General features: G+C 44.7%; 1 protein-coding gene across 1 annotated transcript in view; it reads left to right on the top strand.

Moving 5' to 3' along the window:
• Positions 1–19,133, top strand: part of GALNT10 (polypeptide N-acetylgalactosaminyltransferase 10) — a 226,130-nt gene that overhangs the window by 112,245 nt on the left and 94,752 nt on the right. Inside the window, exon 4 of the mRNA XM_027545880.1 lies at positions 16,385–16,551. Within this exon, the coding sequence (XP_027401681.1) occupies positions 16,385–16,551 (167 nt within the window). The remainder of the gene's footprint in view (positions 1–16,384; positions 16,552–19,133) is intronic.

Below are 19,133 nucleotides of genomic sequence, written 5' to 3'. Positions count from 1 at the left end.
ACCTTAAGGGTCTAAAGTTACTAACACCAAGGCCACTACTTATTTTTTCTATATACCAACTATATTAATTAATACACATTCAAGCATACAATTCAGGGGATGTGAAAACTTGGCAGCAAGCATTGGCTCATCAATGAAATCTTTTACTAGTTTATTCCGACAGTTTCTAATTCTCTGAGAGGCTCTAAGCTATTTGAATATCTTAAGCTTCCTGTGCCTCTCGAGGCTGGGAGACTAAACAATCCTATGCATAGCTGTAGGAGTCCGGGTAAATTTGTCAGGCGAGTTAGAGAGCCATCTGAGGGGTTTGGATTTAAACACTCCTAATTGCCCAGGAACTTTATTAATTGGAGCTGTAAGTTAACTCTTTGACAGAGAGAGCGAGATGGTGGTAGGGGACAGCCCCCAGTAAAGTCAGAGGTGAGAGCACAAAGCAATAAAGTAGGCAAACTCTGTTTTTTTGGGGGGTAGATGCTCGAGAATATCCGGGCGGACTCCTGAGGCTCGATCCCGCCTTTGCGTATGCCGAGCCTCCTTCCTCATGACCTTTGTCACGAGTGGAATGCCTCACCGGCTTCCGGCATCAATGAAATATTAACAAACCAAACTCAATAATAGTTCAGAAGGATCAGTGTGATTGAGTGGGATTTCTTCCAGGGATGCAAAGATGGTTCAACATCCAGAAATCAATCAGTATGATTCTCATTAACAAAATGAAGGATAAAATCTGTATGATCATCTCAATAGATGCAAAAAAAAGCCTTTGACAAGATTCAGCACCCATTTATGATTTTTAAAAAATCTCAAAAGTGGGTATAAAAGGGATGTATCTCAACATAATAAAGGCCATATGTGACAAATGCACAATTAATATCCTACTCAATAATGAAAAGTTAAACGCTATCTCTAAAATCAGGAACAAGGCAAAGATACCCCTTCTTGCCATTCTTATTCAGCATTGTCTTGAAGCCCTAGATAGAGCAACTAGTCAAGAAAAAGAGAAAAAAGTCATTCAGAATGGAAAGGAAGAAGTAAAACTGTCACCATTTGGAGATGACATTACTTTATGTATAGAAAACCCTAAACACTCCACCAAAAAATTAGAAATAATAGAATTTAGTTGGAAATGGATTTGTTCTCATGGTTTGCTGACTGTTGCATTACCCACAACATCCAGATAAAAGGATAGGGAATCAAGAAGAGGGAGAGCACTGAGGGGAAACGGCTCCCTGGGCCCAGGAGAGCTAGCAGCTTAGGTCCTATTGAGGGACCACCAGCTTCCTCCCATGATCGTGTGGCCTTGATGTTGCTGGGGCGTGAGAAACAGGAAAGCCTGATGTTTATAAATATTCCCAGAAACAGACAGGGATGTGAGCCCAAGCAGGAAAGGCCAGGGATATAAAAGAGTTGAGGTTTCCTGGCCCAGAAGGCATCACCAGTTGTGCATTACCCTGGAGACCAAGGGAAGCTTTTGGCAGAGCTTCTGTGTTCTTGGGCTCCTGCTGCATAGACGCCTCATGAAAGTATCTAGAGCTAATTAAATCAGGAATTTAAGGTAACCATGTATGTGTGTTAGGGGCTCCTTTCTCACTCCTCCATCCCCAATCTGTAGCCCACCTAAGATGCAGCCTGCTCCTATTCATTTATATTGATATGATCCAATGTCTGTCCCTGCCTTGAAGAGATCTCAAGGCTATTAGCCGATTAAAACTACCTCTGCAAGTCATTCATTCATTAGTTCAAATATTTATTGTGTGCCTACCATGTGTGCTTCTTGTGTAGGCTAGTCCTTGGGGAAAACAGCAATGAACAAAATAGGCTTATATTTCCCATCCTAGAGCTTACATTCTACTGGGCAGGGGAGGTCATAAACAAACAAACTAACGTACTAATTTTTTAGTGATACAGGAGAAGAAAGAAGCAAGATGGGAAGTAGAGAAAGTGATGGGAATAAGGCGTATTTTATTTCAGTGGTCAGGGAATGCTTTGCTGATAAGGTGACATATGAACATAGAAATGAAGAAGCGAGGGGCCTAGTAAAGCAGTTAACTGGGGAAGAGTCCTTCAGGCAGAGGAAACAAGTACAAAGACCCTGAGACCGTCATGCTTGGCTGCGGTGCCCCAGTGAGCCAGGAGGAGAGTGATGAAAAGCAAGGCTGGTGGACCGCCAGAGTCATGGTGAGGCTTTGTTGTTATTGTTCAGTTGCTAAGTTGTTACAACTCTTTGTGACCCCATGGACTGCAGCACGCCAGGCTTCCCAGTCCTTCACCATCTCCCGGAGTTTGCTCAAACTCATGTCCATTGAATCGATGATGCCGTCCAATCATCTCATCCTCTGTCATCCCCTTCTCCTCCTGCCCTCAATCTTTCCCAGCATTAGGGTCCTTTCCAGTGAGTTGGCTCTTTGCATCAGGTGGCCAGAGTATTGGAGCTTCAACTGTTGGTGGGGCTTTGGCTTTTACTGAAGTGAGTGAGATGGGAAGCCTTGGAAGGTTTTGAGCCAAGAGCACCTGGATCTGATTTTCATTTTCAAAGGATCTCTTTGGTTGCTATGTTAGAATAGACTGAGGCAGCCAAGGATAGTGACAGGGAGACTAGTCGGGGTATATTACAGTGACAGTGACTCAGACCACAGTGGGAGTAGAGATTACCAGTGGCCACTTTCTAAATGTACTTGGAAGATGAAGATGACAGAATTTACTTACAGACAGTATGGATATAAGAAAAAGAAAGGAGTCAAGGATAGCACTGAGGCTTTTGGCCAGAGCGACTGGGGAGATGGAGTTCCCATGTACAGACTGGAAAGAACAGGCTTGGGGGAAAATCAAGATTTGTATTTCAGTCAAGGTTAAGATGTTCTTAAAACATCCAAATGAGGATGTCAAGTAGGCAGTTGAATAAATTGATGCCATTTGCGTTGTGAAAAATGAAAATGGTGATGGGATCCTTTTCTGATTATACTATATATTACATTGTGATTTTAATTAACTCACTTTCCTTGACTAGCAAGAAATGCCTGAGGCATAACAGATAGTAAATCTAAAAATGACCCAAGGTCAGCTGTGGCCTGTGGTGTGGTGTGCAGGGTGAGAGTTTGGGTGGTGAGGGTGGTGCACACCTTCCGCCATCTAAATACAATGGTTGGAATGGCTGGAGTTTGTCTGTTCATACCCCTCTCTCACTCTATACAGCACCAAGAAGTATGTCAGGCCCTCTATACAACAGTGACAGGCTTGGAAGATATATTTAGTATGTATTAGCAGTTCTTCCCGTTCTTATCATGATTTGTGTGGTGGAGAAATCTCACTTGACACTTGCGTAATGGGGTGCTTGAATGTACGATTGGCAACCCAGAGATGCTCAGGACGAGAGCGACCCGGAATCCCTAGTTTGCCAGGTTGTTAGCAAGGCAGTCGTGTAGGGAGGAGCAGCGGGAGTAGAAAGAGACTGTTAGCCTGAATGATTTGTGAGCCGGGAAAGGAAAAAGTTCAGGTTTCTCTGTAGCATCACTGATTCTTCAGGAAACTTCAGTCATCTCTCCTCTGAGATTAAATTTCTCTCTTCTGAACAATAGTGTTCCTTCCATGACAACAGTTATTGATCCATCAGACCTAATATTGGAATTTAAAGGTGCTCATACATCTTAAGATGAAATGGCAGCCAATAACATTTCTCAGATTGACTTCTTTTCTGTAATTTTTAAAACAGAGCTCAGTGAATTTAGCCCTTGTGTTGAAATTACAGAGATAAATGGCTTACACACAAAAATGGCTGCCTGTCAACTGAAAGTCAAATGGGCTTGTATCCCCTACGATTTATGCTGGGCGAAAACCACTCAACATCCACGTGAGCTGCTGTGTGGTTTGTGTTCTTTTACCATTTCTGCAAACGGATGCATTTTCTAAGTCGTCTTGAAATGGATGCTGCATCCTCCATGAATAATAGCAACACCTGCCATTTATCCGAGTGCTTGTGTGCCGGGCCTTGTGCTGAGGGCCCCACCAGCCTCTCAGCTCACCTGTGCCCACCTTGAGTTTTGGGGTGATGATATTTTTCTCTCCTTTATGTTTTGACATCATCTTGTCATTTACAAAAACTCTGTCACAACTCTTTCTGAGATTGTGGCCTCTCTGAAATCATGGGTGTCTAGAGGGGCTGTCTGGTCCATTTTACAGATGCACGCACTGAACCTCAGGGAAGGTGAGTTCTCTGCTGCAGTTCACATGGCCCATAGAAGGCACAGGAGACTCAGACCTGGATCCTAGTCTGTGCTGCTTCTGCTAAGACTGAGACCCATTCCTCACGGGGAAGGAGGAGACATTTTCAAATTCAAATGTTTTGTGCGTGAAGGTTCTTGGGCCAGGTGTAGTGAGCAAGGTTGGCTAGATAAATGGACGCAGCCCAGACACTACTCGAATTGCTGTTCACTCCCTCTGCTGAAGGTAACAGATGCTTGTCCAGGAGCAGATAAATTGCCCTCAGTGAAAGTGGTTACAGAGATGGGTTTGATTTCTAAGTGGTATTGGCCTCGCAGGAATTTAAGGAAAAAGAGAATAATGACTGGAAGATAAAGGCAATTATCAATTCTCTCCCTTCATTAAGATGCTATCGAGGGCAGCATGATGATAAGACAGGCAAAGCAGCTCATTTAGGAGCACCATTACAGAGACTAGAATGGAACTCCCACCTGGTTATAAGCCTCTTTCTCCACACCTTTTTTAGGGGATGAATTCAACAGTACTGCCACCCACCTCCAACCTGAAATCTTCCTGGTAGAGAATGTTAACAATTTAGCATTCTGTGGATTTTTCATTTGCTTATATAACATATATAGACATAGCAAGAGCTTTGGGGGTTTTTGTTTTGGGGTTTTCCCCCCACAAAAATGTGGTCACACTATATGTATTTTATTCTACATGTACTTTTTCACTATGGTCACATCTCCAAGACATTTCTAATAGACATTTCTAATACCTGAGTAATATTACTCAGGAATCTCATCAATTCAACCATTTCTCTGTTGACAGGCATACAGGTTGTTTCCATTCTGGAAATCTAGGCAAAAACATCCTTGAACATGTTGCCTTCAGTTTGGTTCCTTCTTTTCTCTTTTCATGAATCATGAAGAATCTTGACATTAAAGCCCTTTTCCTCCTTAACCATGTTCACCTGGCATTTGCCATCTAAGGGGAGGTGTGGTCCTTATGATTTGTTATTTCATGCTGACAGTTCCAGGCATCTTGACCTCCCATACTGCATTGATAACGAGAGTTCCTCCTTCCTGCTGTCAGTCCATGTTTAAAGTTTGAGTGCTTGGTACACACTGCATGTTATATTTGCAGAAGGATCAGTTTTAGCATGTAGGAGAACTGAGTGAAGAAACTGTTGGATTTTGCTGTGTACTTAAAAAAATTTTTTTTGTTATTGTTGTTGTTTTTACACCTATCTCAAAACTAGATCTGATCTGAGCAAAGGGTTTTCTAAAATGTGAGTTCAAAGGGAGAAGCCAAAACTGCACAAACCAAGATCTTTAAATATTGCTTGTATTTGAAGTCTCTGGGGCAGGTTCGGTTCAGTTCAGTTCAATTGCTCAGTCGTGTCCAACTCTTTGCGACCCCATGAATCACAGCACACCAGGCCTCCCTGTCCAACACCAACTCCCGGATTTCACTCAAACTCATGTCCATCAAGTCGGTGATGCTATCCAGCCATCTCATCCTCTGTCCCCTTCTCCTCCTGCCCCAATCCTTCCCAGCATCAGGGTCTTTTCCAATGAGTCAACTCCTCATATGAGGTGGCCAAAGTATTGGAGTTTCAGCTTCAGCATCAGTCCTTCCAATGAACACCCAGGGCTGATCTTCTTTAGAATGGACTGGTTGGATCTCCTTGCAGTCCAAGGGACTCTCAAGAGTCTTCTCCAACACCACAGTTCAAAAGCATCAATTCTTCGGCACTCAGCCTTCTTCACAGTCCAACTCTCACATCCATACATGACCACTGGAAAAACCATAGCCTTGACTAGACAGACTTTTGTTGGTAAGATAATATCTCTGCTTTTGAATATGCTATCTAGGTTGGTCATAACTTTCCTTCCAATGAGTAAGTGTCTTTTAATTTCATGGCTGCAATCACCATCTTCAGTGATTTTGGAGCTCAAAAAAATAAAGTCTGACACTGTTTCCACTGTCTCCCCATCTATTTGCCATGAAGTGATGGGACCGGATGCCATGATCTTCGTTTTCTGAATGTTGAGCTTTAAGCCAACTTTTTCACTCTCCTCTTTCACTTTCATCAAGAGGCTTTTTAGTTCCTCTTCACTTTCTGCCATAAGGGTGGTATCATCTGCATATCTGAGGTTATTGATATTTCTCCCAGCAATCTTGATTCCAGCTTGTGCTTCTTCCAGCCCAGCATTTCTCATGATGTACTCTGCATAGAAGTTAAATAAGCAGGGTGACAATATACAGCCTTGACATACTCCTTTTCCTATTTGGAACCAGTCTGTTGTTCCATGTCCAGTTCTAACTATTGCTTCCTGACCTGCATATAGGTTTCTCAAGAGGCAGGTCAGGTGGTCTGGTATTCCCATCTCTTTCAGAATTTCCCACAGTTTATTGTGATCCACACAGTCAAAGGCTTTGGCATAGTCAATAAAGCAGAAATATATTTTTTTCTGGAACCCTCTTGCTTTTTGCATGATCCATCAGATGTTGGCAATTTGATCTCTGGTTCCTTTGCCTTTTCTAAAACCAGCTTGAACATCTGGAAGTTCATGGTTCACGTACTGCTGAAGCCTGGCTTGGAGAATTTTGAGCATTACTTTACTCGCGTATGAGATAAGTGCAATTGTGTGGTAGTTTGAGCATTCTTTGAGATTGTCTTTCTTTGGGATTGAAATGAAAACTGACCTTTTCCAGTCCTGTGGCTACTGCTGAGTTTTCCAAATTTGCTGGCATATTGAGTGCAGCACTTTCACAGCATCATCTTTCAGGATTTGAAATAGCTCAACTGGAATTCCATCACCTCCACTAGCTTTGTTCATAGTGATGCTTTCTAAGGCCCACTTGACTTCACATTCCAGGATGCCTGGCTCTAGGTGAGTGATCACACCATCGTGATTATCTGGGTCGTGAAGCTCTTTTTTGTACAGTTCTTCTGTGTATTCTTGCCACCTTTTCTTAATATCTTCTGCTTCTGTTAGGTCCATACCATTTCTGTCCTTTATCGAACCCATCTTTGCATGAAATGTTCCCTTGGTATCTCTCATTTTCTTGAAGAGATCTCTAGTCTTTCCCATTCTGTTGTTTTCCTCTATTTCCTCTACTTCTGGGGCAGGTTAGGTGGGCACAAAGCTGGTGATGAACTGGTGGTTTATAGGTGCCTAATTAATACTAATAACTTTTGTGATTCTCTAAACTGTTGAGAGGAGGGAAGAGCAGGTGGGTTCTGCAAAGCCTGCCTTGAATAGAAAAGGACCTTTATAAAGTAGTCAGCCTCGGCACATGTTGTCACACTCATTTTCCAGCTCCTCTGCTTCCAGCCAGACTGTGTTAAAGAGAAACGCACCCCTGTCTTATCCCCCGCAGAGTGAGAGAGGAGGGCTGGGGAGCCAAGCCCCTGCTGCGGAGGGAAGGCTTGCTGTCAGTGTGGGGAGAGGCCACAGACCTGTGTCTGGAGGGATGATGAGGATGCAGGGCAGGAGCTTTGCACACTCCGCCCACTAAGACCCAGTTTCTTCCTTTTGTTCCAGAGCCTGGAGCTATTTATAACTTTCACAAAGCTTCTTGGGGGCTCCAGAGCCCATAAGACAAGTCTTTCTGAGACTGTTGTATTATAAGGGACTGTCTTCTACATACAAAGTAGAGAAGGGAGAATTTCAGAGTTTTAAAGCTAAACTGTGTGCTGGAAAATGACCTACACTGTGGCCTCAGGGAGGTGGGAAATCAGTTTTCTGAGCCAGATGCTGTACCAGGTGCATTCACATATGGTATCTCTTTTATTCCTTGGGACAGCCTTAATTAGGAAGGAGTTATATCCCTATTTTATCCATGTGGAAACAGGCTTAGGGAGGCCATGACCTTCGCAAAGTGACCCACTGCTAAGTATATAAGGTGAGATTTGAACCCAGATTTGAGGGTCTCTTCAGCTTATGCCCCTTCCCTTACAACACCTGCAGTTTCCTCCTTAGAAAGTACCCACTATTTGATATATGGGTTTGCTGTCTCACTCTGTGACCCTGGGAGGGTCCCTCCCTATTATGGGCCTCAGTTTCCTCATCTGCAAAACTAAATGCAAACAGGATGAGGTTCAGGCCCTTCCAGCCTTCATATTCAGTTCTTCTCATTGACTTTTCACACTGAAGCTGTGCACATAGCCTGGAAGCAATGCCTTTGCCTTGTTCTCAATCCCGAAAGATGCTGTCTTCTACCACCCCCAGAACATACAAATCAGCTCTCAACAAGCCTCATCTAGACATCTGTTTGGTGGAGGAAGGCATGTTGGGTTAGCTGCCATGAGAAATGGCTAAAATGTTGCCCATTTCTAGAAGAAGATTGTTTATCTAAGAGTACAAGCACTGGGAACTTTCAAACAATAGAGTTACTCCACAGGATTTTCTAAATGATCATTCCTTTAAAAAAAGACTCACCCTTGTAATCATTGAAGAACGGTTTGCTGTCTGTAGTGCACAGAGCATAGTGGTGGTGAAATGCTGTGGTCTACAGGTAATTTTCCTGATGTCAAGGTAGCCCACTTGGCACAGTATTGATAAGGCATTGCTAATCATATGAAACAGTAACCGTGTGCCCCAGCAGTCTTAGTGTCCATGCTCTGAAAGTCCAAATCTCCATATTCATGATTTTTCTGGAGAAATTAGAAATCTTAATTCTAAAAGAGTCCATTCTTTTCAAAGTTATAAAGAAGAATTAAGAACACTTCATCTAGTTCTAGTACAATGTCTGGCTGCTTGTTTTTTACTCCAGGGAATAGACTTTTTACTGGCTGCACAGTTACTTCAGTTAATGGGGACTCCTCTGCAAGGAGACAAGGGCAATAAAGGGAAGCGGGAATGTGGAAAAAGCCAGCTAGGCTCTCCAGGAGGAGCAGGGGAAGCTGTGGCACTGCCACGTCTCTCAGGGCCTGAAATAGGAAGGACTTTCTAAACCCAACCACCAGGTTTTCTTAAGATCTCAGCAGCAGAAATTTCTGGATCCCTTTATTAAGAAGCCTTAGCTTTTCTCCATGTAGCTCTGTGTCTGCTCCTCTCATTATCTCTGGGACTGCCTTTCTATATATCAAGGTTGTATACCAAAGAAAGAGAATTTGATTGACCTGGTGAACCCCAATTGGACACAGATTTCTTGCTAAACCATCAACCACAGACAAGTCAATGGATTAGCTGCCCTTGGGTCCAGGCTCTGCTTCTGCCTCTAGGCAGTGGATAGTGTCCAGTGTTAGGGAGTTAAATGTTTTTATTTTATTTTTAATTGGAGGATAATTACTTACAATAATGTGTTGGTTTCTGCAATACATCCACATGAATCAACCATAGGTATACATATGTCCCCTCCCTCCTGAACCTCCCTCCCAGCCCTTACCCCATACCACCCCTCTAGGCTGTCATGGAGCACTGAGTTTGGGTTCCCTGCATCCTACAGCAGCTTCCCATGGCTGTGTATTTTACCTATGGTCATGCACGTGTTTCAGCTGCTCTCTCAAATCATCCCGCCCTCTCCTTCCCCTACTGTGTGCACAAGTCTGTTCTCTACGTCTGTCTCTCCTTTGCTGCCCTGCAAATATATATGGGTTTTTTTTTAAATATAGTTCCCTTCAGAATGATTGGATTGTTCTTTTTCAAGGTTGACTTGAAGAAATTTTTGAAATGCTTCCCTTTGATTTTGATTTCTTTTTTTTTTTTTAATTCTAGTGCTCCAGCATTAAGCCCTGAGGGTGCATCTTAAGGGCCAGTATATTAGATTCATCTTCACGCCCAAGGGCTCAGAAGCCTTTGCTGCTGCTGCTGCTGCTGCTAAGTCGCTTCAGTCGTGTCTGACTCTGTGCGATCCCATAGACAGCAGCCCACCAGGCTTCCCCGTCCCTGAGATTCTCCAGGCAAGAACACTGGAGTGGGTTGCCATTTCCTTCTCCAGTGCATGAAAGTGAAAAGTGAAAGTGAAGTCTCTCAGTCGTGTCCGACTCTAGCTACCCCATGGACTGCAGAGTACCAGGCTTCTCCGTCCATGGGATCTTCCAGGCAAAAGTACTAGAGTAGGGTGCCATTGCCTTCTCCTTTAGGGAATATCAAACTGGGGGCTGCTCAGTCATAAATGAGTCCTCTAACTGCCTCCCATTCCCCTCCACAGCCCTCTGTCCAGGCCACTTTCTCCTAGTCAGTGAGTGAGCAAAGTTCTTTCTACAGCAGGAGAGTGGCTGCCCCCTTCAGGTCAGAGAGGGTACCTCGGACCGGTTTCTGCTTCTGTCCTTCAAAAGCCATCCTGAGGTCCACAAGAGATGCATGTGGCTGACGGGGCTTAGAGATTATTTAGCTACATAAGCAAGAGTCTTATATTGGGTTGGCAAAAAATTCATTTGGTTTTAAGTAAAAATAAAAGACACATTTTTCATTATCATCAAGAAGTGTATTGAACAACATATTTCCTAACTGAACAAACTTTTTGGCCAACCCAATAGTTACAACTGCTGCTGCTGCTGCTAAGTCACCTCAGTCGTGTCTGACTCTGTGTGACCCCATAGACGGCAGCTCACCAGGCTCCTCCGTCCCTGGGATTCTCCAAGCAAGAACACTGGAGTGGGTTGCCATTTCCTTCTCAATGCATGAAAGTGAAAAGTGAAGGTGAAGTCGCTCAGTCGTGTCGGACTCTTAGCAACCCCATGAACTGCAGCCTACCAGGCTCCTCTGTCCATGGGATTTTCCAGGCAAGAGTACTGGAGTGGGGTGCCATTGCCTTCTCCAGTTAGAACTGACAGAAGCCTAACTCAAGCTGATTGAAGAAAAAACAGTGTATTGATTTGTGTAACTGGAAAGGTTAGGAGTAGACCTTGGCTTCAGCCATCGCTGGATCTAGGTCCCTAAATATGCCAGCAGGAACCTCTCTTGGCTCTGTTTTCTGTTCTGCTAAGGAGGAGCCTGGTGGGCTGCAGTCCATGGGGTCACTAAGGGTCGGACATGACTGAGCGACTTCACTTTCACTTTTCACTTTCATGCATTGGAGAAGGAAATGGCAACCCACTCCAGTGTTCTTGCCTGGAGTATCTCAGGGACGGGGGAACCTGGTGGGCTATCGTCTATGGGGTCGCAGAGTCGGACACAACTGAAGCGACTTAGCAGCAGCAACTTCATTTTAACATAGGGAACAGACTGTATGGTGGCCTCAAGACTTCCATCCTTCCATGTTCATTTACAGGAAAAAAAAAAAAAAAAACCTTCCCTCTCTCCCAGCTGTCTCAGCCACAGTTTGTTCTGGTTTGTGAGTTCCCACCCCTCAAACAACCACGGGGCTTGGGAGCTGCAGTTGGCTGAGCCAGGCCCTCTTGCCCACCCTCAAGGCAAGACAAGGACTTCTCTCAAACCCTGTGGAATCACAGGGTGGGAGATTCCCCAAGGGAAATCAGGATGCTCTTACCAAAAGAAGGAGAAGGAGTACAGAGCAGGCATGTCAGACTTACTCTTTGTCCAGCTCCCTTATCAACATAAGAGGAACTTGGTATCGGCAAGAAGTGACTTGCCGATCTTGCCAGAAGATCTGGTTTCTGGCAGAGCAGAAACCAGAAGCCCGGACTTCAGTCTCCTACTTAGTTTCCTCAACTTTAGTTTTTTAGTCTCTTCATTCTCCGTTTTGTCTGTGCGATTAATAGTATACTATCCCTGTAAAAATATTTACGTACACGGGGCAGATGGCTTTAAATCTCGGGTCCAGCCACTACCAACTGTTTCACCTCTCTGCCTTGTTTCCTCCTCGTTGTAATGGGAATAATGATATTCCCATCATTGCCATAATGATGCTCTACCTTGTAAGAGCATTGTGACAATTAAATAATTAAAGCATATAAAGTGCTTACAACCTTGCCTGACATAATGAAAACCCTTAGCAGATATAGTGCATTATCATCATTGTCATCTTCTACCTTATTTTTAACTGCTATCAGTACTCTATAGTTTGAATTTGTCATCACTTATTTAATATGCCCCCACTGATGGACATTCACTTTGTTTCTGCTCTCTTCACCATTTCAAAGTGTGTTAGGGAACACCCCTGAGCATGCCTCTTTGTTCTCATGCTGGCGTGTCTAACTAAACTTTGTCCTGTCAGGACTGGGGCCTCATTAGACTGTGAATCAAATGACAGAAGAAGTGCTTGGGCAAGGGGTGGGATATTTTGCACTCAGCTCATAGTCGTCAGGTTTGAAACGCACAGGGACCTCTTCCTCTATGGTGTCTTCTGAGACCAGAAATACTGAGCCATGAGGGCACCACCACTGATGTCGTGTGACGTAAGTGTCACATGTCCCTGCTTTGACCCTTCATGAGGGCATCGCTCTGCCCTCGCCTGCCCCCAGGGGGCCTCTCTCCGGCATCTCAGGAGGCCACGCTGTATCTGGGAGCCCACGGGGACCTAGAGCCATCAAGTCAGTGTGCCGTGTGCCATGTTGTAGAAGCTAATATGTGTTCAGAGAAGAGCACTGAGGAAGACACGCCCTGAATGTTGCAGAGAGGTCAGCCCCTGGCGTCAGGATGTTGCCAGCCTTAGCAGTTGTCTTTTAGCCTTTCTGTGTTTTCCAGCTTCTCATTCTGAGCAGTTACCACTTTTGTCATCAGGAAAGATATTGTAAGCATTATTTTAGGTACATACACTCTAGATTTGAGGTTTGGGCCCAAGTTACTCTCCTCTCAGGGCTCCATATTCCCCAGGTGAAGAAGGGGGTTAGCACTGCCCAGTTTGTCTCCCTCCCAGGGGTTGATACAGCTTGGAGACGAGAGAAAGGAGGGTGTTCTGTAAACCCTCAGGCATGATGAACCAGGGGAAGGCAGAGATTATTACTGTCTGGTCAGAGCCAAAACCAGCCTCTGCATTGGGAGCAGTGCCCTGGCTTCCCCTTGCCAGAGACCACTCTCTGAAGGCCGTCAGGTGAAGGGTACTTCCTGTTTATCACACACAAAAGGACCGGATGTCCTCTACCATCCAGTGTTGAGATCCTAAGACACAACACGCAGACAGGTCTTAAAGGGGACAAGTAAGGTGGGGATGTCACAGGATGGCCTTCTCTCCTCCTCCCTGCCACCCCCATTCCCCCTCTGTCTGCTGCAATCTGAGGAGAACTGGGGCTTCTCCCATGAACTCCCAGCAGGGAGGTGGCCTGTGGGCAAGTCTGTGGAACCACGTTTTCTGCGGGATACTGGAGAGATTCATTTCAACATGTCACATAATTTTCTATTTAAACCAAGAAACTCTACTGAACTGGGACCAAACTAATGATGAGTGCCCATGCCGAAATGCCGTTTTGTGTTTATTTAGTAAATAAATAAGTAAGTGAATAGAGGAAGGAGAAAAAGAGTAAACCACCCCTCCCCCCCAAAAAAAGCACATGGTCAAGTCTGAGCCTTTTTTTAAGTTCTGAATAATCTTTGATTCCAAGATTGGGTTAAATTAGAAGTGAATTTGGTCTGTTATGGCTCTGTCTATTTCCTTTAGTATATGATGGTGTGTCTACCCATAGGCTGTGGGGCCCAACTCTGGGGTTCAAGAAAGCCAGGGCTCTCTGCTGAGTAACAGCTCTATTGTATTTCTCTCCATGGACTCCAGCGGTTTATTACAGCTAACCCCCCTTCCAACCCTGCTTCAATCGAGTGAGCCTCCTGTGAAATTGGATGGAAGGCAGGAACTTTTGTAGAAAACTAGATAGCGCCTTTCTTGGCCACAGAGGATTCAGACAAATTAACCGAAAGGGCTTTTTAAGAAGAGATGCTTTCCTTTATTGGTGAAAGCCAACATAATGAAGTTGAAGAAGGTTCCCCCAGAAGGCTGGCTGAAATGATCAAAGGGGTTAGAGAAGTGGGGGAAGGGGTGGAGGAAGGCTGTGTGGGGCCTCGAAAAAAGCAGTCCAGCCAGATGGATGAACAGGAAGAGGTATAAAAGAAGTCAGGAGATTGCAAGTAGAAAGAAAAACTGGCCTGTTCATCAAAACTGGACTGCCAGAATTAGGGGCACCCTGTCCATGCAGCTGAAACTGGGCTCACAGCCAAACACCACAAGGTCAGTCCTGCCCCGTCCCACCCCCTAGCTTCCCTTGATGCCTCTAGGAGAGGTAGGATTTAAAGCTGAGGAGACAGTTGACCCTGACCTGTTTTTTCCTCCCAATGCTTCTTTCTGAAAATTATCAAACATACGGAAAGCTTGAAAGAATTGCACATGGGACACTCAGTTTTCTCCTGACTAGATTCTGTGATTAACCTTCCTCTAGTGATTTTATCACATACACATTCATCCCTCTCTCCATCCACCAGCCCCTTTACTGTCTATTTATTTGTGTATTTTTGGTCGCGCTGGGTTTTTGTTGCTGTGTGTGGGCTTTTATTAGTCGCAATGAGTAGGGGATATTCTGTAGTTGCGGCGTGCAGGCTTCTCATTGCAGCGGCTTCTCTTATTGTGGAGCACAGGCTCTAAGGCACACGGGCTCAGTAGTTGTGGTGCACAGGCCTAGTCGCCTCGTGGCATATGAGATCTTCCCAGACCAGGGATTGAACCCATGTCCCCTGCATTGGCAGGTGGATTCTTAACCACTGGACCACCAGTACGTTGCAAGGAGATCTGGGCTTATTTAGACAGTGGATTACAGTGGCATACGAAAGGAGATATTTTCTTGTTATGTTCATTGTCCCAGATGTCACAAGTTTCCCCAAAAAAACTTCTTAGCAGCCTTGTGGAACCCCCTTGCATGAAGCCTTTTACATCTGGGCTCCCAACTTCTACCCGTTATGCCAGAGACCTGGCTCAAGGTGGATAGTTTTGTCATTTCCTCTGGGCCTGCCTGGTCTTCAGCTCCTCTTTTCTGGGCCCTGGGAAAATCTCTAATATCTCTATTGAAATATACCCCAACAATGAAAAGAAACGAAAGACGAAAAGATTCTTAAATTTTCTATCATCATGTTGTTAGCAATAATATTGGTATTGTTTTCCTAAAACTATTATTATATTATAGGGAAAAATAGCCTAGTAATGTTGATGCTAAGAGCCCTGATTTTTAGCAAAAGAGTTAAAATGTAAAACCAGACAAAAGCCTAAGAAAACTCCAGACCAGTTTCCTTTATAAATATAGATGTAAAAATCCTTAACAAAATACTAGCAAACCAATACATAAGGATTATATAAGCAACTTGTAAGGATTATACACCATGACTAAGTAGAATTTTATTTATTTCTGACTGTGCTGGGTCTTCTTTGCTACACACTACAACCCATGAAGAGGCTGCCAGAATATTCTCATCAAATCAGGTCAAGCCTCTAGCTCTCACTACCAGTTTACAGGAGCCAACATGGGGCAGACAGAGGAACATGTTGAGAGACACCACAGCAATGCAGAAAGCAAAATGCAGACTGTGGAAAATACTCTAGGACAGATGACCGGGTTTCCTAAACAAAATAAATGGTAAGGGGAAAAGAGACTAGGAGACACATCAGCTAAAGGCATTGGGTCAGCCTTGTCTTGATCCTGGTTTTTAACAACCAGCTTTAAAAAGATACAGAAAAGTCAGAGAAGTTTGAACTTCAGCTAGATATTTTCTGATACTAAGTAACTGCATTAAATCCTTGGAGTGTTACTGTATGAAAGGCCCACAGGAGCAGGGTCTTCCACCCTCAGGCTTACCATAGGGCTGGTGGAGAGCAAAGGAGACCCAGTTTATTCTTCCAAGTTCATGGATACATGGTTTTTCCTCCATGGAGGAGAACGTGCAAGGGGTGGGGAAAGAGGCAAGAGTACCATCTAAGGGCTGTCCTTCACATGGAATCGTGAAGATGAACAAGCATGTTCCTATCACAACTGAGGCATGAACAAGTTCGTGCATGTAAACACCAAACCCCAGTGCTCCTTCACCACTGGGAGTTGTTGCTTTGTAACTGTTCATGTACAGAGCTAGGGGGATCTTGTGTGTGTATATATCTATGTGAATGTACGCGGGTGTGTTTATGTGTGCTGGGGTCCCAAGTAGAAGACAGTTCTGAAATGACGGTGGTGTCCCCAGCTTTCACTCAATCCCTAGGGGCTGGAGCAGAAGTAGGAATTGCAGTTAGCTGAACTATATGCCTGAGTTCTCTGGCCAGCGTGAGAGCTGAACCTGTCCTCTTCACCTCCTGTGTATCCCTCTAGCTGCAAAAGCAAACGCTACCTGGAGACGCTGCCCAACACCAGCATCATCATCCCCTTCCACAATGAGGGCTGGTCCTCCCTCCTGCGCACCGTCCACAGCGTGCTGAACCGCTCACCCCCGGAGCTGATCGCCGAGATTGTGCTCGTGGATGACTTCAGTGACCGAGGTAGGGCCCCTTTCACCCAGCTTCCCACCTCCATGCTCTGTTCAGTGACTTGCCAAAGGGATGGCAGGTTTTCCTTTCTTCAGCAGCACTAGCATATGGGCCATGTGTACTGATACTTGCTCCATGCCAGGCCATGAACCTGGCACTGAACACACGTTATCTCAGTCTGGGACTAACTTCATGGGACTAACTGAGATGTAGTTACCAGTCACCATGAAGTGGATTCTGTTTTTATTCTGTTTGTATCAATGTAAAAAATGCATTAAACTGCAAGTAACAGAGAACTTTAGCTAACAGCTCAAAAAAGGGGGTTATTCATTTATTCATTCATCTCATAAAACAGTCCAGGGTTGGCATAGCTACTCAAGTCTTTCATTGGAGAACAAGACTTATTCTATCTTCCTGCTTCCTCATCCTTATCCTCATGGTCATAAAATAGCTGCTGTACTTCTGGGAAGTCTACCTTTCAGGCAAGAAGATGGAGGAAGGGCAAAGAGAACAAAACCTCTTCCTTTGAAGATTTTGCGTTCTTATTCAGAATGCAAAGTCTCCCAGTGATTCTGAGCCAGAACTGACATTTGGGCATCCATATCTGCAAGGGGGTGGCTGGAAAGGTGAGTGTTCTGATTTGGGGCCTCTTTATGGTAGAGATAGGAAAAAGAGAAGTGAATTAGAGAAGGCATCAGGTAACCCACCTACAGTATCTGCCACCCCATTTTACAGATGTGAAAACTGAGACTCAGAGAGGTTAAGTGACTTGCCCTTGGTCACACAGCTCTTGGGTGGTGATACAGTGAACAAACCATGTCTTCCTGGCCCTAAGCACGTTATCTTAACCTCTGGGCCACACTGTAGAGCCTCTTCGCTGAGTCTCACCCATGGGTTTGTGAGACACAGAGGGGGAGCCACAAGTGAAATCCAAGAAGAATTTGTCCTTCAGCCCATGGTCTTAAGCTTATTCTTTGCATCAGAGCTTTTACCACTTGCAGTAAAATCAAGCAAAGCCCTTTCCTTTTCTCACCTTTTAGTAGAGGCACTAATAAGTAGTGAAGAGGAGCCTCAGGACATTCTAGAATAATCAAAACTTGAGTTTCTTGTGCCCCATTTTAATACTGCACGCCTAATTACCTGGCACATGTGTATGTGTGTGCATGTATACATACTCAAACATATACACATCTTACATTCAGTTCTTATTACCTTTAATTCTCCCCTCACTCTTAACATACACTCATTCTCAGGGGACCTTTACTTTTCCTCCTTTGATCTTATCACAGCAGAATTAAAATACCAATAAGTATAACATGTGAGCATTGTGTGTATAAACATGGACCTGTCGTGAGTTTACCCTACTGGACTCCACATTCTGAGAGCTGGGTCTTCCCGGTCAGTCTTGTCCACCACACATTCTCAGCTCCTTAGGCATACAGTAGGTGCTTAATACATGTTTGACGAGTGAATTATCAGAGCTCCTCTATCTGTCCCTTAGCACTTCCACCATGGTTACAGTAGCATCTATTATATGAGATTTATTTATGTCCCTGAAGTGAGGTCTGCGAGGTCACCTGCGGTGTGTCTCCGTGTCTCTGTAGCACCATTCTTTAGCAATAGTTTCAGCTTTGTTCTGGCCCTGTCACTTACTAGCTCTGTGACCTTTATCTAGTCACTTAACCTCGCTGTGCTTCAGTTGCCTCATCAATGAAATGGAATCTACCTCTTAGGTGGTCATGCCTATTGAATGGGTTAATATATGTGAGGTGGTTAGGACAGTACATGGCACCAAGTGAGCATCAGAAATAAACTTTTAACCCTGGCATTATCGTTATTATTGTTAACATTGTTTCTGACTGGTTTGTCAGAGGGGGAGTCGGGGATAAATGTGTAGCCATGAAGGTACGGTCTCCCCCTTTCCATCGGTGAAAAAAACACGTGACAAGTGTGCTGTTGTCCCACCTTCAGCCTAAATTGTCTTCCCATCTATTCACTGTTTCAAGAACCACGTCTGTGGGCCACAGCCACGCATTATCTCATTTTGTCTTGATGACAAGCTCTGAGGGAGGAGGCCCTGGCTTGGAGCGCGCGCCTCTGTGCAGGAAGGGTCCCAGGGGTGCCTCAGGGAGCACGGTGAGGGCTGTGGAGAGCCTTGCAGGTGCGGGTGGGGTTCACGTACCTCTCCTACCAAGGTCTGGACTGGATTTGTGAAAACTGTTCACTAAGAGAAGTGCCACTGCTTAAAAATGTGTGGACATCACAGCTGTGACTCAGCCTTTCCTTGTGCAGATGGGAGGCTGAGGCCTGGAGCAGTGGACCGAGTTCACCAAGAGCATGTGGCCAGCTGGCTGCAGAGGAGGGATGGGAATCTAGGCTCCCCACACAGCCTTATCCCCCTCACCTCACCTTCTGTGTGAAACAAACTTGGGAAAGAAAAGGTAAATTTTATAAGAATGGCATTCACCAAGTGCATCTGTTTCTCCAGAGACCAAAAGTATTAATTGAATGCAGTACCATTCCCAAACCCTAGTAAGAGACAGAATGAATACTGTCCCATTTCACAGATGGGAATGAGAACTGAGGCCCCTTGA

Source organism: Bos indicus x Bos taurus, chromosome 7, assembly GCF_003369695.1.
Source record: "Bos indicus x Bos taurus breed Angus x Brahman F1 hybrid chromosome 7, Bos_hybrid_MaternalHap_v2.0, whole genome shotgun sequence".
In the NCBI taxonomy this organism is placed as follows: domain Eukaryota; kingdom Metazoa; phylum Chordata; class Mammalia; order Artiodactyla; family Bovidae; genus Bos; species Bos indicus x Bos taurus.
The sequence above is the reverse complement of the archived record's forward strand: the minus strand, read 5'-3'. Positions and strand labels throughout refer to the sequence as shown.